This window comes from Saccopteryx leptura, chromosome 3 (assembly GCF_036850995.1).
Source record: "Saccopteryx leptura isolate mSacLep1 chromosome 3, mSacLep1_pri_phased_curated, whole genome shotgun sequence".
NCBI lineage: Eukaryota > Metazoa > Chordata > Mammalia > Chiroptera > Emballonuridae > Saccopteryx > Saccopteryx leptura.
In genome coordinates, this window is record NC_089505.1 from 14147392 (window position 1) to 14170915 (window position 23524).

The following is a 23524-nucleotide window of genomic DNA, read 5'->3' on the forward strand; positions in this document are numbered from 1 at the left end:
TTGCTCGAGCCAGCGACCTTGGGCTCAAGCCGGTGAACTTTTGCTAAAACCAGATGAGCCTGCGCTCAAGCTGGTGACCTCAGGGTCTCGAACCTGGGTCCTTCTGCATCCCAGTCTGACGCTCTATCCACTGCGCCACTGCGTGGTCAGGCCAGCATCAGACTTTTAACATGACTCAGAATTAGAAAGTCATAATGATCGAACCAATGATAAATAAAAAAAATATTGTTATTCTATGAGAATTCTGAGGACCCTTAACTTCCATTGACCATTGACGTGAGCATCATCACTTCTTTACTTTCTTCTGAGCCAAGAGAGACCTGAATTCAAGGTTAATGAACCCCGGTGTTTTAAGTATTTTTATGACTTTCAAAAACAAGAAAAGACCGCCCATGAATTGGAAGTGGGCCTTGACTTATTTTTCAGCAGTCACACTGATCAGTCTGTCCTCTTGCACGTGCCATCCTCTGGGTTCAGAGCCACACTGAGAGAGGCTTGCCAGCCTGTGCGACAGCACGTAGCCAGCTCACCCGCAGGAGATGAAAGCTGTGCCCGTGGCCACGCTGACCGTGTCCCCACAGCAGGTCCCTGAGCCGACAGGTCACCTGGCAGAGAATGTGCTATGCCAGCACAGCACCTGGAGTGAGGCCCAGAAATAGGCTTACTCGGTGAGCTGAAGTCTAGTCTAGTTTACCAGGGGCACTTCCTGCTCCCCTTTGAGGTCCTGCTTTAATGTCTCCCACCTTTCACACTGATAGTGCCCCTTTCCCTTCCCTTCTTCCACACCATCCCACCCTTGTCAAAACAAAAGTCCCTTTCTAGAAAGATGCTGCCATGCGTATGAAAGCCCCAGCGTAGTCTCCTAGAGCTTTTGAGTGGTCAGTGTATTGCAAAAGGTTGTTTTCCTCCTGACAGTTATCAAAAGGTAATTGCTAGTCATGTCTACAATAAATCACCTGAGTATTTTAGAAATTTTACCTACAAATTTCACCACAGTGAATAGCAAAGCTATGACGGAGAAAGAGACAAGCAGTTTCTGCATTTATTCTTTTTTTTTTTTTTCTCAGCGGAAACCCCCAATGGTGATAGAAGATCTTTTTGAAGACATGAAAGATGGTGTGAAGCTGCTTGCTCTCCTGGAGGTCCTGTCGGGACAGAAACTGGTAAGGGTTTTTTCTGTGACCAGGCTCGTCAAATTGTTCCCGTGGAATTGGAGTCTGTGAAATTGTTGGGAGTGTCAGGGATTCGGGCCACATAAGATCGTTTTTGTCTTTTGTAGCTTGTAATATACAGGAAACACTAGTTGGTCATTCATGTGTGGGAGCAAGGAATATGGTTCCGTTCTTGTTGTTGCACAGCTGTACTAAATAAAACATATATAGTTGTGCCAACCTCAGAAGAAAGAGCAGAGAACTTCGCTAGTCAGTCAGTTGTGGGTAAGGAGAACATCTGTGTGGTACCCAAGAAGCTTAGATGGAAACATCTACCTCACTTTGTTTGCTTTCCATTGGGAAAGGATTGTTGGGCTCTACCGGTGGAATAATATAGTTGTTTGTTGAAAAGCTACAGTCAACACGGTGTTTTTTTCATAAGCTGTGGACATCCTCCAACATAAGGCACTTGTCACAAGAACAGCACGTTCAGAATCATTTGCTTTATGCACAGAGAAACCAGCAAAGTAAAATCAACATTGACAACAGTGAGTTATAAAAGATTATTTTCTACGCTACTCAAATAATTAAATTTTTTTTCTGGCTTTTATTTTTGGTTTCAGAGTGGTAGAGAAGTAAGTAGTTTGTAAACATAAACTATTTATAAATGCTGTTCATGATAATTAGCAAAGGAGCTCAGGAAATAGCCTCCATAATGTTGTATAGCACGCTAGACACAGGGCCCAAAATTGGCAGAACTTATTTCTTTCTTTACTGCATCTTGACAAGAGCTACACTATCATTACTACTTGAATAGATTAATTTTTTTTTAATTGCTTTTGCCTGAACATAAATTTCTAGGTAATTTTATGAAAGGAGTCTTCATAATAGCTTTTGGAAGAAGGTATTTTTTGAAAAATACGACTGATAATAATTTTGTGTAAATCATTTATCTAACTTAATTCTTACTGTAATAGATGCTTTCTGTGCCCAGGATGCCATCTCTGCTCATGTCTCATTTCAGCCACACAGTGGTGGACATTACTAATACCTTCTGACCAACATTTGATCTGAAGGCCTGGTAGCATATCTATGCGATTCTGCCATTAAGGCTTATCGAAGCTACACATTGCACCAGACAGCCCTCAGGTATAGAAGAGTTAATATCCCAAAGGACCCGCAACCAATGGCAAAGGGAATCCATGAATGAATGCTCCAGCCTGGCATTTGGAGGAGGAATGGTTCTGAGGCACATTTTATAGGTCTTGTAGAGTGCCCAATGAGATCCCCAGAAGGACAGAGCCCAGTTTCCAATAGTGAACTCCTCAAGAGGACACGTTTGTTGGCTCTTCTCCATCTCTATTTCACTTTGCACGAATCCTCACTCCTGTGACATGGGATCATCTCCCTAATAAACTACACGCAGGCAAGACCTTATCTCAGGCTCTGCTTTGGGGAAGATTGAACGAGACACGTAAACAGTAGAGTTGGAAGATACAGACATATCTTATCTTTAAATGGACCAGACATATGCATGAATTAAATAAGTTGGGTTAGCATTAGTATGTAAGAGTCATTTTAATTGCAGTATATACTCCCTTGATGGCCAAATATAACTGATCATCTTTATATATCCTCCTGAATTAAACTATTTCCTAGAAGGTTGAAGGAAATGTCATTACAAATCAAATGAGTGTATTTAAGAAGTATATTATTCTAAGTGTCAATATAATTCTACTATTGTACTTGGCCACCGGTATCTAGAAACATTCATGGGCATTTACTTGCCAAGCTAAATGATTCTAGAAGAAATGTGTATTTTTGACATAAGAATCCTACTCCTGTATAAGCATCCCACTCATTCAGACATAGTTAAAATTATAGACTCTTGAAGCTAGGATCAATTTCAAAACGAATCTCTAGCTTTCCCATTTAACAAGTAGGACAGCTGAGACGTGGAAGGACAGTTTCGGATATAACCTTTATTATTATTTATATTGAGCCCTTCAAGAATCTGATTTTCACAAGTGAGTTACTCAGAAATGATAAATAAGTCTTGGGAATGGTTATTTAAATTTTGAACATGTATACATTAAGGCTCAAAGGACCACATCAAGATGGAAAGCCTCATTGAGGAATGAGTATCCTAGGCATTCTTTTAGAGCTCTCAAAGGGAGAATGTGGGAAAGAGCATTGCCCAGAGGAGTATTAAACTGCTCGAGAGCTGTAATCATCTCACAGGTAAAGCTCTATTAAAAACACTACACTTAACCCAGGAATCTGCCTCTTACCATGATCATCTGGGAAATGTGTCCAAATGGCTTAATACGTGGTTTGTTGCCAGCACCTCAAGGGAAGGATTAAATCTCAATATCCTACTCTGCTTTAATAACCTATTGTCATGCTCATGTATATGATATTATTTAAAGTACTGGGGAATTTTTAAATTATTATTCTTCAATTTTTCTATATCTTTTGATATAGACTAATGTTGTAGAACACTTATTCTTCAAATTTAAATTCTTTAGACCAGTAATTATGTCTTTAAATACACATAAACATAAGAACACTAAATTTCATTTTACTCTTAAATTTTTTTAAAATGTGAAGAATTGTTATTAATAAATAGAAATAATAGAAGCAGATAAACATTTCTTATCCATTTTGTTAATGTTATATTTAGTATTTTTAAAAACTTTTATAATACTTTATATTCAAAAGAAGTCTAAAATCCACTTAAAAGTGCATAATGTACCCTCCTACATCTGGAGTATCAAAGACCACTGCATATTCACCAGGCAAATTTATTAGCCACAAATCATATATTTAAGGTAGAACTCAAGTCTGCAACTGGGTTTGCCATTATTTAAGTGACTATTCACTTAGCTAATAATTCTGGAATTTTATTAAAAAGAAGCTACTTACCACCTTATGCCATCTAAGGAAAACAAAGCTGAATGAGATATGATCAGAACCCTCAAAGAGTATGTAGCCTAGTAGGTAGGATTGTTGTATTAGGTCAGGAAGGTTAACTTATATAAACATGGATGCAAATATGAGATGGGAAAATATGATTAATGTTTATATCTTGCTCACTTAGCCAGAATGTATCCAAAGAAGAAAGACAGAGAGAAACTATTTGTCTACGAGATTGTAGGACTTACAATGATATAATGTCACCAAAGACAGTGTGGTATTGGCACAGGGATGCACATATTGGCAAATGCACTAGAGTCCAGAAACTGACCAAGGAATGATTGGAACTTTAGTGTATGTCAGAGGTAGATGTCAGCTCTAGCATGGAGAGGGAGAGACTGTTCGATAAGTGGAACCACAAAAAAGTTTATCCTCACAGAAAAATATGAAGTCAGATCCTTATTGCATGGCCTATACAAAATTTAAAACAAATGGTTAAGGACCTAATGGCAAAAACACTTTAAACTCTTAGAGAAAAATATAGGTGAATATCTCTGAGACAACAGGATAGAGAAAAATAGTAAGACGTAAAATATTGCCTATAAAAGATTGCTGTACTTGACTAATATTGAAATTAGAAATGGTTTTGAATCAAAAACCTTTAAAGAAAGTGAGTGACAAAGAAATGAAAAATTGGTCAAAGATAATCACAATCTCTGTAGTGACAGCATTAATGAAAGATTATATTAAGAATATATGAAGTACATCTTCAATAAATAAAAGGAAAATGACCCAAAGGGAAATCTCGGTGGAAGATATGACATTTAACAAAAGGATATGTTATTAAAGAATGGAGAAAGGGATGTTCACATTATTGTTGATCACGGAAATGCAAATGAAGACCACAATGAAAAACCATGTTCCGTATGTTCAACTGAAAAACAATGTGTTTAAGTATCTGTCACGATCATGTATTGAACAGCATATGCATCCATGAGGTCGTTCTTATATTCCTAACAAGTGGGAAAAGTCATGTGAACACTTTGAAGTTCAAAAGCCAGCAGCCAGCCATTCCACTCTTAGATATGCATCCAAGAGAAACTCTTTGTACTTGTACCAAAGGGGAGGCGTGCAAGAATGATCTGTCAGTGTGGGTCAAACAGACAGAACCCCAAAATAACCCACATTCACTTAGAAAGGAGAGAGGGTACATGGCACATAATATAGCTGTCAAAACAGATGACATACAGTGACAGGCAACAACATAGATGACTCTTAGGAATGAAATATTATGTGGAAAAATAAGTCTTGAAAATTAATGCAGTGATAATACCCATTATGCAACGTTAAAAACTAAAATAAATATTCTTTCTAAGAATGCAAATAAGTGAAATGAATTTATATTAAAGGAAAGCCTGGAACTGGATTTAGTGTGATGGTTACCACGGATGTAGGAAGGTAGACAGATGAATGGACGATGGTGGTATTCAGGGGTCTGGCCCTTGGACTCCATTTCTGGATCCTGGCAGGTTCATAGTTACTTTTTACATTATAGAAAATAATTAAATAACTAAACAGGCCGTGTATGGACCAATGATAGGACTATGTGGTGTATAACAGAGGTTCCCAAGTAAAGAACAAATAAAAGCAAAAAAGTTTTGAAGAACATGTCCTATTTAAATATTTTAAATCATATCATAAAAATTTACCCCCTGGTACACTATAATTGGAAAGTAAAAGATACTCAGTTTGGAGCTTTCATGGGATATTATTTAGGGTCTGGGTGTCACAGAGAAATCAGTTTCCAGCTCAGCAGTCATGGAGAAATTTCTTCACCACAGTTATCCACTTAGATCCTGCCGGTGTAGAGGAGGCTAATGCTACCTACCTCACTGAAATTATTTTGAATTTTAACATCAACTTCGTGGTACATAGAAAGCACGCGATGAATTCTAGTAACTCGAATGCAGGTAACCAGAACATTCTGTTGTGTAAATAATATTTTCGTTCTCATATTCCTACTTTTTAACCTTGGCTCGTATGCTCCATGTATTTTGGTCATCCAAACTGAGAAATGTTATAATATTGTCGATAGCCTTTCCTGTTAGTATAATTGAAAAACAACGATGAGTGAGCCAGAGTTCTTTTTTTAAAAGACTTTATATTTTTACAGCAGTTTTAGGTTTACAAAAAAATTAAGAGAAAAGTACAGAGATTTCCTGTATACCCTGTGCCCTCACACATGAAGCAGGAGTCCTTTTCACATACATATTTTTCTTAACTTATAGGAGTGACTCTCTCCGTAGACAACACCGGGCTTTTGTGAATTTCTGCTCTAAGACATAAAGATACGTGAAAGGCAAATGCATTAACAGATGGACTGAGAATGAACGCCTTTATTGAGTAAACTGGCCTATTTTCAAGGTGCTGTGTGGATAATGAATGCCCTTTGTGCATTTGCTAACCTTTACAGAAATTGACTAATGCTGGTTGTTCTTGAGTATTCTTCTTCAAGTATATTTAAATCCACTGAAATAGGTTCTTTAACTATCTTTTTAATGTGCGCACTTTGGTCTGTTCCTCTTCTCTCACAGCCCTGTGAACAAGGACGCCGTATGAAGCGAATCCACGCGGTGGCTAACATCGGCACTGCACTCAAGTTCCTTGAAGGAAGGAAGGTAAGAGAAACAAAACCCACACAACTGAAGAAGGAGGTGTGGGATCGGGATCAGATGTATTCAGCACTGGCTGTAGAGCGAAAGCACTTCATGTACTCTTTACACACATGCAATATGACTATGAAAATAATCTTGGATTTACAGAAAAGTGGCAGAAATGGGTACAAAGATTTCCTGTGTACACTTCGTTCAGCTTCCTCTAAGGTTAAGATCGCATGTATAATAAATACATGGATGTATCCAGAGTATAATTATCAAAATGTGGAAATTCAAGTTTATCTGATACTGTTAACTAAAGCATAGACATCAGTCTAATTTCATTTGATTTTCCTCCAATGTCTTATTTCTGTTCAGGAGACAGTCAAGAACACACCTTGCATTTGATCCTTTGTCTCTTTTACTCCACAACTGTTTCTCATTTTTTCCTTGTCTTTCATAACTTTTGATAACTTCTGGTCAGTTATTTTGAAGACCATGTCTCAATTTCATGATTATATTAAAAATTTATATATATTTTTCAAAAATACCAAGGAAGTGATATTGTTTTCTTTTCTGTGCATCCTACTAGTGGGTACAGGATACTGATAAGTCCTATTGCTGGTCATGTTCATCTTGATCAATGGGAAAGTCATTTGTTGTGTTTCTTTTATGGTAAAATTATTATTTTCTCTTTATATTATAATTGTGAAACAATTTAGGGGAAATAATTAAAATAATGCTAATCTGTTTATTCTTAATCTTTGCTCACTAATTTTAGCATTGCTAGCCTTCAGTAATTTTTACTGTTTGTCTAATGTTAATATTATTTTTCCCTCGTTCCTTCTACATGTATTAATGGAAATTGTACCATAAGAAAAGATTTCCTGTTTCCCTCCATTTATTTATTCAATTATTTATTTCAGCATAAACTCATGAATTTCTATTTTATTCTATGGTTTTAATAATATTTAATACTATGTAATACAATACCATTATTATTATTTTGTTTAAATTGTTGGCCATTAGAAGTTTCTTCAAACTAACTCTTATCCTATATTTTCCCATCCCCAACCCTAGAATCAACCACTTCTCTGTGGAAGCTTTGACCCTTTTATTAGCAGATGGCATTTAGAAGCCAAACTTAGGGTGCTAGGTATGCTTCTTGCTACTGAGGTTTCATTGCTCCTAGGCCCTCTCAACAGACAGATCTAGAAAATATGTTTACTAAACTCTCTCTCACACACTCTCTCCTATATTTGTGTGTATAAGCCATTAGTTCAAACTGACACTTCTGATTTCAATTCAATGCCACATAGTTTATTCCAGCGTTCCATGCTTGTTTGTTTCTGCTCTCTCTTACAAGGAGAATCTGACTCTCATCGACAATATACTTATTTTTCAGGCCTCGTGTGCACAGAAAATAGTTGCAGTATTGCTAACCCATACCCCGTGGGAAACAGACTTGCTAAGCAGAGGACAGCATTTGTGTGCTGTTCTCTTGGTCGTTAGCATTGCAATATCCAGTCAAAAGACTGCCGGATTGACTGAGGTTACTTCCTTCTTCCCTTTCCTTTTAGTGTGATTATGTCATTCATTTGAAATAGTTATTATTTCATTTTGGATAACCCTCCCCCCCATCACACATACACACACTAGGTAACTAATTTTTTTTGAGGGGGAGGGGGATGAGATCATTATTATGATTCTAAGGGTAAAAGTAATATTTAGAGAAGTACCACTCCTTTATCTTTACAACTCCTCTGTCATTTCCATCCTTCTCACTCCCTCTCACACTGCTAGGTAGCTAGTCTCTCCAGTTGCTCATTTACCGTGCCTGTATTTCTTTTGCACAGATGAGCAGATGCAGCCTCATAGACTACCTACTTTTTTACGTGATGTGGTGTACTGTAGATGCAGCCCTGCACCTGGCTTTTAAAATTTAACAGCATGTCCTGAAAATCATCCAAATCAGTTCACGGAGGCCTTCCTCATTCATCTTCACAGCTGCATAGTATTCTATGGTCTGGATATGCCAGGGTTTATTTAACTGTTCTCCTATGAATGAGCCTTTAGGTTGTTTCAAATACTATTCACATTCACACAGAAACAATGATACAGTTAATAACTGTACACTTTCATATTATTGGAAGCACATTTTCTGGGTAAATTCTCAGAAGTGTGATTGCTGGGTCAAAAGGTAAGTGTGTACATAGTTTTGTTAGGCATTGCTTTATTTCCTTCCAAAATGGTTGTATCAGTCCTCTTAGATGTAGCATTTTGTGATTCGGGGACCCTACCTGTACAACCTCATGTAACCTTAATTGCCTCTTTGAAGGCCCTACCTCCAAATACAGTCACATTGTGAGTTAGGGCTTCAACATATAAATTCAGGGAATACACAACTCAATCCATACTGGTCTGTGGCTTGCAGAATCAAAATTTTCCAGATTATGTGAGCCAAGTACAATGAGCAAGTCCAGAGTTCTAAAACCCTGATGTGCATCAGAGTCACCTGGAGATCTTTTTAAACTGGGTTCTCGGGCTGCACGCCCTTGGTTCTGGTTCAGCGGGTCTGAAGTGAGGTCCCAGTGTCTGTGTTCTTAACAAGTCCCGGTGACATGTCTGCTGCCGCTCTGAGGAGCTCACTTTGAGAACCACTGGTCCGGTATCCTTCTCTGAATGTGATCCCCCCCTCTTTCTGTCTTCTGGACCTTTTTCAGTGTCTTTCGATGTCTCTCTATTGCCCATCCCCCTGCTAGGCAATTAAGAATTTATGGTAAGTTTAATAGGATTTTGCAAAGGGAAGGAGTAACAAACAAACAAAACCTGTGCTATGTAAACCTGTTGAGAAACACAGTTTTTAGGAGAGAAAATAATGATTAAAAACATTTTTTCCACATGTTGAGAGAAAGATCATTAGGTTTTATAGGAAGTTGAATATGTTAACTTCATAGTACAGTTAGAGCTGGGTTGAGAATGTAAAGAATACGTAAGTAGTTGCTGAACTATATTATTTAAGGCAGGGGTCCCCAAACTACGGCCCGCGGGCCACATGCAGCCCCCTGAGGCCATTTATCCGGCCCCCGCCGCACTTCCGGAAGAGGTACCTCTTTTATTGGTGGTCAGTGAGAGGAGCACATTGACCATCTCATTAGCCAAAAACAGGTCCATAGTTCCCATTGAAATACTGGTCAGTTTGTTGATTTAAATTTACTTGTTCTTTATTTTAAATATTGTATTTGTTCCTGTTTTGTTTTTTTACTTTAAAATAAGATATGTGCAGTGTGAATAGGGATTTGTTCATAGTTTTTTTTATAGTCTGGCCCTCCAACTCCAACGGTCTGAGGGACAGTGAACTGGCCCCCTGTGTAAAAAGTTTGGGGACCCCTGATTTAAGGAATGAGATAAGAAAAAGGCGTCTGTACATGCTCACTGCAAGCACAACCATCATAGACCTGATTCTATAGTATACGTCCCCACCAACATAACTTTTTTTTTTTTTTTCTGAAGCTGGAAACGGAGAGGCAGTCAGACAGACTCCCGCATGCGCCTGACCGGGATCCACCCAGCACGCCCACCAGGGGGCGATGCTCTGCCCACCAGGGGGCGATGCTCTGCCCATCTGGGGCGTTGTTCTGTCCCAACCAGAGCCATTCTAGCGCCTGAGGCAGAGGCCATGGAGCCATCCCCAGCGCCCGGGCCATCTTTGCTCCAATGAAGCCTTGGCTGCGGGAGGGGAAGAGAGAGACGGAGAGGAAGGAGAGGGGAAGGGGTGGAGAAGCAGATGGGCGCTTCTCCTGTGTGCCCTGGCCGGGAATCGAACTGGGGACTTCCGCATGCCAGGCCGATGCTCTACCACTGAGCCAACCGGCCAGGACCCATAACTTATTTTTTTTAGAATATTTTTGGTCGGTGGTTGAAACCCAAGGATGCAAATGGTAGAGTGTAATTTTATGGTTACTGGGTTATATTATAAACTTGTGGTTCATGGATACTAAAATGAGTGTGGAAAAATTCTGGGGAAGCTGTAAAACAGAGTCATCAAAATGATTGTAAATACTACAATAGGTTCTGTCATAAAAGGTTAAAGAAACTTGAAGTCCCTTATTTTCCACAAACATATTATATGTTTTACACTGTGCTAGGTGTAAAAACAAGTGGACACATAAGCTGGTAAGCTATGGCAGTTCTCAAATTCTTCCAGTCTCTGAACATGATGAATGAAAATTACCAGTGAGAAAAAGTCCCATGAAGGTGAATCAGATTATTTCAATGATTTCTGTTCTGGTTTTTGCACTATCCCTCTGGATATATAACTAGTAAATTTAAACTAATTACTCAAGAGTAAAGTGATTATGGGATAATTTTGTATCTGTATTTTATTTTATTTTTGTATTTTTGTATTTTTCTGAAGTTAGAAGCAGGGAGGCAGTCAGACAGACTCCCACATGTGCCCAACCGGGATCCACCCGGCATGCCCACCAGGAGGCGATGTTCTGCCCATCTGGAGTGTTTCTCTGCCTCCGTAGGAGCCATTCTAATGCCTGAGGCGGAGACCATGGAAGCATCCTCAGCACCCGGGCCAACTTTGCTCCAATGGAGCCCTGGCTGCAAGAGGGGAAGAGAGAGAGAGAGAGGAAGGAGAGGGGGAAGGGTGGAGAAGCAGATGGGCACTTTTCCTGTGTGCCCTGGCTGGGAATCAAACCCAGGACTTTCACACACCGGGCTGACACTCTATGGCTGAGCCAACCTGCCAGGTCGTATGTGATGAATTTTTACTAAAGCCAACCATTTCCAAACTTCTGAACTTTATCATTTTTATTAAAGCAGCTCATGAAATTGTGCATGAGAATTTTTGATCTGTAAGTTTAAGTACTTTATTATTACTTTTTGTATTTGTTTAGGTTCATGAAAAGGATGATGAGCAGTTCTAATTGCATTCTATAGAGATTTACTAAGATAAAATCCATTCTGCTAAGACTTATGAAATAACTTTTTTGAAAGCTGGGAAGGCATCAAAATGAATACTTGTAAACAATTGTAGACAGATTAACATGTGTCTTGAATAACTTGTAGTTATCAGTGCCCAAAAGTATGGAATTCAACCCTGACAGTCTCTTCCCACTTTACTATTTCTTGGCTTTCCTTTCTCATTAAGCTGTGTTCTCCAAATAATGCTCTAAATCCACTACCTACATTTTTATTCCCTTTGAACAAACAACACTGATTTTCAAAGATTATTTTTGTGTGTATATCACCTTCTCCCTTTGTTTTTCATGTCAGTCCATGTACAGAGGATCACCGGTTAGTACAAATTTTAGATTTTTTAACTCCTGACTTTTATAGGTAAAAGAAAACATAAGTTTCATGCTATTTGGTAACAAACTTTGAAGTAAGTGCATCTTCTTGAGCTATTGATCACAGTTTCTTTTAAGTTCCAGTCAAGTTCTTAATGTAAAGAATAACTTTTTATTTTCCTGTCTGACATTTTGTTGGTAATTCTTTGCATGGTGTCATATATTTTTTTCAACTTAAAGTTTTTAATTTCATTTTGCAGTTAATTTTATTGTGTGCACCTAATGAATGCTCTGAAATGTCCACTGACACCGTGTGCTTGCTTTTGTTTTGGCTTACCCTACTCACTTGTGTGTATCACTATGTGGGCGTGACCAAGTCTTAGTGGTGTCTACTAAGGTGCTTAATTATTGCATAATTAAATGCGTTATTATCTTCTAGTACATCACCAGTACAGTTTTTTCTTTTTAAACAGATCAAATTGGTCAACATTAACTCCACTGACATCGCTGACGGTCGACCCTCAATAGTCCTTGGCCTGGTGTGGACCATTATTCTCTATTTCCAGGTATTGTGCCATAGCCCCCTCATCAGTTGATATAATGTCATGGAGGGAAGTAGTGGTGGACATTTTAATAATGCTGACATTTGTCATAGCTTTGGGGGTTGATTCTCAGCTGGCAGAAATCTGACCTTCACACACACATTGGTGTTTGGTAACAGAATTTCCCCTTCTTCCCAGTAAAGGTGTTACACATGGAATTCTTCAAATAACTCTGGCATAGGTACCCAAGGTGAAAAGTGGGCAGGACACTGTGAAGATGAAATATTGGAACAGGAAGTTCAGAAAATTGTCCTTTGTGCTCTGGAAGGGAACAATTCTATGTTCCTGTTAGTCATGAAGAGGAGAAGTTAACCTGCCATTCCATCCAGAATAACAGTTCTAGCCTTCATATTTTTAGAGCAGTTTTAAGTTTATAGCAAAATTGAGCCTAAGGTTAGAGATTTCCCCTCTAACCCCCTACCCACACATGCATAGCCTCCCCAGAATGATAATCCCTGATCAGAGTGGTTCATTTGTTACATCTGGTGAACTTATAATGACATCATCACCATCACTCGAAGTCCGTAGTTTATATGAGGCTTCACTTCTGGTTAGGATAACCACTAAGCTTTATTTATGAAGTCACAGGGATGTAACACGTGTTCGTTGCTACATATTAGTTACCTCCATACAGTTTTAGAGGCAGGGGGAAGTACAAAGAGCAGTAAGACCTCAATCCTGCCATTTAAGAACTCAAGTTTTGTCAGCAGTGTTAAAGGTGTTCAGATAAAACTATTTTTAGTTGGAAAAGTGAAACGTGAGGAAAGAGGAGCAAAGATAATTCTTACGTTTTCCCGACTGTTAACGTACACGCAGATTGAGGAGCTGACCAGCAACCTGCCGCAGCTGCAGTCCCTGTCCGGTAGCACGTCCTCTCTGGACAGCGTGGTCAGCTCAGAGACGGCCAGTCCCCCCAGCAAACGGAAGGTGGCCACCAAGATCCAAGGAAACGCCAAGAAGGCTTTGTTAAAGTGGGTTCAGTACACAGCAGCCAAGTAAGTACCAAGAGTTTGGTTCCATTTGAAACCCTTGAATAATTTGAGTTATCAGTTTCTCACTAAGTTCACTTCCCAGTGATTGCAAATATCCAGAGCTAACTAGTAAACACCTGACAAGTTGCCAGAGGATAGTCACTATTTTAATATCAACTTTGAAATATTTGAGAAGTAAATCCAAAACGCTTTCAGAAACACAAGATAGTTAAAACTCCCCATCTCCTATCCGTCGGTACTCTCAGAAATAAAAGCATTTAAGTTATAGCATATCTGACATTTGCATACCTTCTTTTCAACTGCCTAAGAAGAACAACTGTATTTTAGGACAAAATTAATAATAGAACCAAACAAATGAAGACATGTATAGCAGATCTATTTTAAAGAACTAAAGCAATAGGTGTTAGAGGTCAGAAATGCCCATAAACTGTACATACTTCATCCCTTCCTTAAGTGATGTATCTAAGCTTTGTTTACTTTTGCATCTAAGATTCTCAACTGAGAGATTTGGACTAAAATAGGACCTTTTTAGGGATATCATCTACTACTCTGATCTAATATGAAAAAATATAGGAGTTTGTGTGTGTACATATGCATTCAGCAAATATAGAAGATAACGTACTGAAATGTTTGGAATTATCTCAACATAGTAAATATTTAGGAAAACACATATATTTATTTTTGAAAACAATAAACAAGTTTAAGAAAATCTGAAAATATGTGATTACATGATCAACATTTATTAATTATTTCTTTACACCTCATCTTATTTTGTTAAAAGCACTTTGAGGTAACTTGAAAAGCTGTGAGGACAAAGGGAAAATACAGGTAGAAAAGTAAGATGAAGCCAGAGGCAAAGGTATGAGTGAATAGGTAACAGAACACTCTGCTCGATCTGGGTGGATCTTGGCCAGTATGTTGGATGAAAACAGTGATATATGCAGTGGTGGGATTCAAATAATTAAACAACCAGTTCTCTGCCCTAATGACTGTTGTAAGTATAAAAAAAACTATATACTGAAAGGTAGTCTATTATTTCATGCATTTAATAAATAAGAACAATAAAAGAGATACACAAATCTAGGTTATAAGGAGTTTTAAAATATTAATGAAAAAATATTAAATAATAACCGACAAAAACAATAAGACTGTTATTTAAGGTATTTCCATATTGCTTCTTGATTGTCATCCTCACTTGCAATATTTTCACCTGGATGGGATGAACATTACTACAGGCGCTTAGACTACGCTGTTGTGCAGATGAACGTTAAAAAAGAGTAAGGAATGTAAATTTGTGATTTCCACATTGGGCAGCTGCCCAGGCACCCACCTTAGAGAGAACACTGATTACAAGTGCCATTATCCATTATAACAACTAGTTTACCGAACTCAATAAAAAATTAGGTATTGGTTCAGCTGAACTGGTGAGAACCAGCTGAATCCCACCACTGGACATATGTACTACCAAAGACAGAAACCCTGAAAGAACTAGAAGATTCAAGATTACTTTACAAACACTGGAGTCTTACAAAATTGTTTTTAAATATTTAGTTAGGAAGCCAATGATTAGACCTAATAATGCTATATTTAGGCTAATATATTTTATGCAAAGTGAATGTATGTTGATAAAACACAATTTAAAATGAATCTTAAGTTTACCAAAATAAAATTAAGGGCAGTTACTACTTTTGACACTAATTTATCAGCCATATATGTTTTATAGTTCACAGAAATTTTGAGAATATAGGGTAAAAAAAGAGAATTGAGTGATGTGATTTCATTTAATATCTATTATATTATGTCTATCATAACCTGTGCATGTAGATAGAACACAGTTTTCTTATCATTATTATAAAAAACATTACCTATAAAAATATATAGTTTTTTTGTTTTGTTTTTATTTTTTATTTATTTACTTATTTATTTTTTATTAATTTTACTAGGGTGACAGCAATAAAATAATTTTACCAGATGTTTTAATCTAAATTAGTTTCCTTTAAATATGTTTTAAATTGAGTATCTTGGCTACTAAAAAAATCTAATATAGAAATCTCTAATTAGGGAGCCAGTATTTCTACATCTTATTTGCTTACTCTCTAAAAATATTGTTTTGCTCAATTTTTCTAAAACCCAGTTAACTGATATAGTTAACCACATGTCATTTATTGCTAAAGAGAATTGGATTCTCTATGAGGTCTTGAGAAACATGCATGTTATCTATTCAGAATGTGACATTATTTTTTATCTCACAAAGGCAGACGGGAGTGGAAGTGAAGGACTTCGGGCGGAGCTGGAGAAGTGGGGTTGCCTTTCATTCCGTCATCCATGCTATCCGGCCAGAACTGGTGGACCTGCAGAGGGTGCAAGTCAGATCAAACCGCGAGAACCTGGAGGAAGCTTTCAGTATCGCGGAAACGGAACTGGGGATCCCCCGACTACTCGATCCCGAAGGTACGTTCCCAGATGGTTGTCTCATCTCGGTAGTTTTGTGTATTGTACACCCAGAAATTACAGATGATTTTCAAGACTATGTGAGGCCATAAAATTTGAGAAAAGCACAAATAAATAGTATCTTCTTGTATTAATTTTTTTTTGAAAAATATTTACTGCTATATTTGGGAGCAAAATATAGCTCCGTTATTCCAAATAACACGTGACACTGGTGACTCAGCAAAGTGAACTGTACTTACTCATTGTACTTCAGGGTGGGATGAAAGTTCTCTAAGTGTGTGTTTGAGAGGGCGTGGAGTCACAGGATAAAGGGACTACTCCCAACTTGTATAACGCCAAAGAATCTGGAAGAAATACAAGCTTATTAGTAATCTAAAATTATATCTTGAAAATGTCAATTATTAACTTATTACTTGGAAATGTTGATAACCATCCAATGTCTTGGTTGTCAATCACGAAAATGACACAGATGATTGACTAATACTTTTCACTGCAATTGTTTGTCAACTTTTTGGTAAGACTGAATGTTAAGACATTTTAGAAATGGAGTTAACTTTTCCAAGCTTCCAAAGATAATTATGATGACTTGAATGAACTTGAACAAATTGAATTATTTGTTATAGTGAAATAAAAGTGTCAAAAGGAATTTCTCAAATGTCACAGATAATTTCTTATTTGGGTAGGCTATTACAGAAATGCTATTAATGAATGCAGAAATGTAAATAGAGTGTAAGCAAGTTATTTTTAAAGGTGAATTTCAGAGTGAACATATCTGGCACTAAAATAGTGTCTGAGTGGAGACACTTGTATTTCCAAGAGTAAATTATCGAGACTTACAGGTAGGTCCCAGGTTAGTCTCCTTTGAGTGGGGCAGCCTGATGATTCTTAGCACATTAGGAACCTGCTTTGGGTCCCTAAACTCACGTAACCAAAGCCTCCCACCTTGTTTCTGCACAGAAAAACCCAATGGGAATGCCACACATATATCTCAGCCCTCAACTTCAGAGGACACACCAGAGCTAAAATTATTCTGAGATGAGATAAGAGGAGAATATAAATAGCTTATTATACCCACTAGACTAAAAGACGTAATATTTCCTTTGATGATCAGAAAATGAAATTTCCCAAATCCAGGGCTGTCCCAGATATGAGGGGACCCTTTATTTTCTTAATGAGAACTTCCTATCAAAAAGTTATTTAGTCAACTTGAGTGTGTAAACTTTCAGGGATACAGATTAAATAGACCAATATCTATTATAGTAATCATTTTGTGATTTAGTTACATACATAAAGGCATGTAGTCATGTATTAAATGTTATTTTTTCCACTTTCATATTTCATAAAAGTTTTACTCATTCTTTGCATGCATCTTCTACATCTATCAGTGATCTTGTCATTTCTAAAGTCACCTTTGAGTCATCTAACAGATTCCAAAATACGTTATCTTTGTTTCTTTTTAAGTCATTTGAGTTACAACACTTTTTATATCCTATCCTGATAGTCCTTAGAAATTATTTCTCAAAGCACAAGGAACATTATAAAATATTAGGGCAGTTTTATATTTTGAGTTTTGATGTTTTCTGTTGTTTTTTTTTCTTTTTAACTCTAAAAGTACATATTTTATATTTGTAATCACAATAGTATCACTTTTTTGTTGCCTTTAAAAAGCATAATTAAAAGCCTTTATTTATTTATTTTTATTTAACAATTTTAATGCGGTGACATTGATTCATTAGAGTACATAGATTCAGAGAAAACATCGCCAGGTCCTTTGACATTTGATTATGTTGTATACCCATCACCCAAAGTCAACATCTTTTATTTACATAGTCTTACCCTCATGTATAATTATTAAATTTATATAAACATATTTGCCTGATTTTTACTCATTTTATTAGGTAAACATTAATAAACTGAAAATGACAATGATTGAAATCTTTTCAGGTTCTGTGTCTCCCTCAAAACAGAATTCAAAGTTCAAAGTACGGTAATTTAGAGAGTATGCTTCACGATGGAAAGGCTTAAAAAGGAATTAAACTTAAGGCATCTTGCTCTTTTCTAAAGCAAAACTGATGGGGTTCAGAGGGGTCTATATTTGGCCATACGTAGTTATACAGGCTATGTAGTCACTTGTTACTCAGTGCCACACCTTGTTTTAAATACCACCCACTCACTGCAGTTCTGAAATTTACATATTGTTTGTATTTTATTAACAAGACAAAATGCCTGAATAGCAGGATAGAATCTCAGGTTTTTAATCAGTTCATGTTGAGATTTAAATAAAATAGGTACTACTTTCCTAAATGTTCTTAGTTAAAATGTCATTTTTATAAATTATAAAATTTCTACCATGTATTGTTCAGACTACATTTGTCCCTCCTATACACACACACAAATCTCAAACATCAATTCTGTTTTCCTTCTGCATTTAGGACTGTGTCTTTGGTATGTTGGCTAGATTTCAGAGCTTATATTGTTATAATCTAATTGTTGTGAATGAATTTATTTACACTTGTTATTGGTGTCTCCAGATGTTGATGTGGATAAGCCGGATGAGAAGTCTATTATGACCTATGTAGCCCAGTTCCTGAAATATTATCCTGACATCCACAATGCAGGCCCTGATGGGCTAGAGAATGATGTAAGTATTCGTTTTACTCCAAGTATTGCTGTGCGCCCGATTGCTGTGACACAGGTTTTTAAGCATGCTGTTTCCAAAATATTAAATTGTAATGCATTCTAATATGAGAGCTACAGAGTGAAGAATAGATATCACCGATCTGGGAAGTGATTAGAGGGAATGAGTTCTCTGATTTGTACTCTGCCTATGGCAGAGAAAGCGTTATTAATAGAAAGTGCTGCATAAGTTGGGAAAGATATCAGTGTTGGGATACTCCATTTTAGTAATTTAAGGATAAAAGCAATTTCATATTCGTCCCATCATTTGTGCGTCTAGATCTTGAGTCCCCTTGTTCTTCTCAATTTGATGAAAACTAATTTTGACTTTTAGGTTTTATTAAATAAATTGCTGCTTACATCACACAGGCAAATTTGTAAAAGTTCTGATTATTCACTGTGGTTAGATATTTTTAGCCTTTTAATAGTTTAAATAACATTTGTATTTTTCATACTGCTCAAATGACATATGCTAATTGTAATAAATAACTAAAATTGGAAGAAAGAAAGAAAGAAAGAAAGGATCTCTATTTGATCTTCTAGAGAGAATGTATTCTAGAAAAAAAAATAATGTCTTAGTGTGAGTTCCAAACATTTTTCTATGTGTATATAGAAAAACATTATATTTTAACAAAAATAGAATCATAATATACATACAATTTAAAATTTTCTTTTCATTGTACAAAATTGTTCCTCTCATTCTCCCCAGGTGATCCTATATATGCACAGTAATTTATTTATTCAATCTTAATCTTTAGAATTGTTTTAGTTTTTTGCTGATATAAGCAATGCTTCTATAAACAATTTTGCAGTAAAACAGTGTTTTTACAGGTTTTTTAATTTTTATTTTTCCAAAGTTAGAAGCAGGGAGGCAGTCAGACAGACTCCCATATGTGCCTGACTGGGATCCACCTGGCATGCCCACCAGGGGGTGATGCTCGGCCCATCTAGCGCATTGCTTTGTTGCAGTAGGAGCCATTTTAGCACCTGAGGTGAAGGCCATGGAGCTGTCCTCAGCGCCCAGGGCCAACTTTGCTCCACTGGAGCCTTGGTTGTGGGGGTGGGGGGGGGCAAGAGAGAGATAGAAAGGAAGGAGAGGAGGAAGGGTGGAGAAGCAAATGGACGCTTCTCCTGTGTGCCCTGGCCAGGAATCGAACCCAGAACTCCACACACTGGGCTGATGCTCCACTCTGAGCCAATTGGCTAGGGCCTACAGTTATTTCTTAGAAATGTACTTCCTAGGCTAAAGAATCTACAGACTTTTGATGATTTTTTAAAATGTTTTTTCAAATCTCTTGTAGGAGAGTTTGTCCCATTTTATTCTCTAGCCAGCACACCAGAAAGCCGGATTTCCTGGTCCCACTCCCCACTCACTCCTCACATCTTTAACAACAGTGGATATTAGCATATTCCTAATTTATTAAAAGTGATATTTTTTATTATACAAAGATGGATTTACTGCTATATTTATAATTAGTTATAAGGCAAAAATGGCACTAGAGAAAGTAATGAATGGAATTTTCAAAATGTGTTCAATGCTATCTCTCCATCTTAACTGCTTACTCTCATCTAGAGTTTTCAGGGCAGTTTGAGATTATAATGATGAGCAACAGGGAAAACAAAAAATAATAATAAAAACAGGTTTTCTAAAAAACATCATCTCAGGTTTAAGGAAGAAAAAGGCCAGGGTAACATAGCCCAAAGTTTTCAGATAGGAAAAGACATTGCAATAGAAATCAGTAGCTTCATAAAAGAATTAAGCAAAACTATAGTTAGTGGTGTTTCCTAGGTTGCTTGGATGAAGCTAATGCAGCATTTGATAGAGCTAAAGAAGTTTCTTAAAAACTATAGTTTCAGGAAAACTTTTTTGTTCCTGGCTAGGAAGGAAACACTGACCACCTTAAAATTATTATCAATTAATTTATAGACAGATACTTTTCCATTGCTTTTTTTCTTGTTTTCTATATAATTTTTGTCCCTGATTTTTATTATGTTTCTATACATTATCTTTTCATATTGTTAGGAAATATTTCCAGGTTTCCCATGTTTTGCAAATTATATCCAAAATCTTAAGGTAAGATTTAAGTAATCTTGAATCAGTGACCTCTTTCAAACATCCTACATTCCATAGTTTGTTAGCCATTCCTTTGCATGTATTTGTCTTTATTTACACATTTCCTTTAATACCTTAATTCTGTTATTTCCTTTTCCTTCCCATTAGAGCAAATAACATAAATTGTAGTTACAGTCTAAGCCACTCCCATGAACTTTCTTACTAATCTTTAATTATATGATGACATCAATTAATCCTTTTTAATAATAGCACTAATACAAGGGATAATTTGCAGTGACAGTGTTTGTTTTTATTATGTTTGAAATGGAAAATAAAAATAAAGTTTAAGTTTTATATTTTAAATAATTAAATAGGAGTCATTAATTGAAATAGGAAATATTCAGTTAATTTATAATCCTGAGTTAATCACATCTCTTCTGCGCAATATTGGGTCACATGGTTTAGTCAAAGTTTGTGACATATAAGTACTCAAAAATATTTGTGGAGTTAATGATTATGACGTGTTTCCCATATCCAAGCTACCCTGTACTGTAGTTTTCTCATCATTTTTTATATGTCACCTAAACTTGAGCTGAAGGACCTGCCAAGACAATTGACTTTATGGCAACATTACAATAGAATATCAGAAGTAACTTATTTCAGACCTGATGTTAAATTAATTTTTTTTTTTTTTTCCCATTTTTCTGAAGCTGGAAACGGGGAGAGACAGTCAGACAGACTCCCGCATGCGTCCGACCGGGATCCACCCGGCACGCCCACCATGGGGCGACGCTCTGCCCACCAGCGGGCGATGCTCTGCCCATCCTGGGCGTCGCCGTATTGCGACCAGAGCCGCTCTAGCGCCTGGGGCAGAGGCCACAGAGCCATCCCCAGCGCCCGGGCCATCTTTGCTCCAATGGAGCCTTGGCTGCGGGAGGGGAAGAGACAGAGAGGAAAGTGCGGCGGAGGGGTGGAGAAGCAAATGGGCGCTTCTCCTGTGTGCCCTGGCCGGGAATCGAACCCGGGTCCTCCGCACGCTAGGCCGACGCTCTACCGCTGAGCCAACCGGCCAGGGCTTTAAATTAATTTTTATTTCTGGTAGACCAAGAGCATTTTGTTCCTCTAGGCTCATAAGAATGTATAATTAGCGCTTTTATAAACATGAAAGTCAACCAATAATAAAGCCTGTGTCTTGATCACATACACTGTTCATTCAGAAGAGCCACCATCAGGGAGCTGAAGCTTCGGAGTCTTGGGCTCCCATTCCATTTGTTTCTCTAATTCACTGTGTTACCAGTCCCTCATTTATTTCAGTTACATATTGAGTAATACTGACACTGTGTTAGGCTGGAGTAGAAAAGATACACGAGTTAATATAGAGAGGAAAAAGAGACAGTTTAGTGGATGATAAAATATAGTGCATTTGGAGTGACTATTGAAGCTCAGGTTGTTATGGGATCATAGAGAAGTGTTCTCAAAATATGGCACCTGGACCAGCAACATCAAATTCATCTGGAAACTTGTTAGAGATACGAATTCTCAGCCTCCGCCCTAGACTTACTGAGCCCGAAAGTTGGAGGGCGGTGCCCAGCCATCTGTTTTCACAAGCTCTCCGGTGATTCTAGTGCGCGGAAAGTTTGAGGGCCACTACCAGAGACTTCTGGGTTAGAAGGTAGCTTCTGGCTCCGAGCAGGCTGAGCTGAGCTGAGCTCTGAGGGAGGCATGATCCAGGGGAAATGTTCCATGCAGAGGACGGTTGCCTTTGCAAGACTGGAAAGCGAGAGAGGGCATGAAGCTTGATAGTGTTGTGTAGCAGTCTCCGTAGTGGGTGTGTTACAGAGATTATCTCTGTTGTTCCCAAACCATGGAAAGGGTGTGTGATGACTCCTCAGATGAAGGTACAACAGTGCAGAGGTTAAGAATAAAGCAAGCAAGCAAACAAACAAACAAAAAGATGTGCCCAGATCCCAGAGTGAAACCACGTCAGAACCAGAATTTCTAACCACCTTTGCCTGCCTCTGTAGCCACGCCCTCTACTCCATCCCTTCTCCTGTCAACAGAGACACTGTTATTTCTGGCACAGGGCTGGGATCATCCAGTGAGATGCTGTAATTGAAAGCTATCTGTAGGTGCCCAAAAAAATCATGCTAAATCTGTTTACGATTACTTTGGCATTCATACCAGATAAGAAATCTTGATGAAAAATTAGAATAGTTTTACTAATTCGATGTTAGAACGGCTCTTGGTATTTGTGGAAACAACATGTAAATCTCCAATTCTTTTGTTGTTTTCATTTTTGAGATGAGAGTGGTGTCCTAGATGAATTTATTCAGCATATAAATTCATTTAGTAAAATCTTATTGGTGCCATGTTGCCAGGGTCTAGAAATACCACACGGATACGTGTGTTTTCTGTTCATATGGAGCTTATAACACTGAATAATATTTTCCAATAATATACACAAGTATTCTGATGTTATTGTGACTGTACCTTCTTGAATTTGGTCAAGATTAATCTCACCTAGAATAGTCCTCTGGGTTGCCAATGGCCTGGGATTGAGATTTCTACTCCCATTCCAGCCGTGACTCTGAGTGATTTTTAATTTAGGACATTCCTTTCTTGCAGGTATTTTCTTAATTAAATGAGGGATTTCTTTTTGAGGCAGAAAAAGATAATTTCAGTCTTCAAAGATTATTAAGATAGTATTTTTACAGAATTAACTTTTGTAT

At 37.5% G+C, this 23524-nt stretch overlaps 1 protein-coding gene across 2 annotated transcripts in view; it reads left to right on the plus strand.

Annotated features, from left to right (window-relative positions):
• SYNE1 (spectrin repeat containing nuclear envelope protein 1) overlaps positions 1–23524 on the plus strand; it is a 446717-nt gene that overhangs the window by 102146 nt on the left and 321047 nt on the right. The window contains exons 4-11 of one of the 2 annotated variants that reach the window (XM_066372972.1): positions 1068–1163; positions 6662–6745; positions 12008–12028; positions 12495–12587; positions 13440–13618; positions 15870–16066; positions 18598–18707; positions 20766–20816. In XM_066372972.1, coding sequence (XP_066229069.1) covers positions 1068–1163; positions 6662–6745; positions 12008–12028; positions 12495–12587; positions 13440–13618; positions 15870–16066; positions 18598–18707; positions 20766–20816 — 831 coding nt within the window. The remainder of the gene's footprint in view (positions 1–1067; positions 1164–6661; positions 6746–12007; positions 12029–12494; positions 12588–13439; positions 13619–15869; positions 16067–18597; positions 18708–20765; positions 20817–23524) is intronic. The other variant, XM_066372973.1, reaches the window with a different exon arrangement.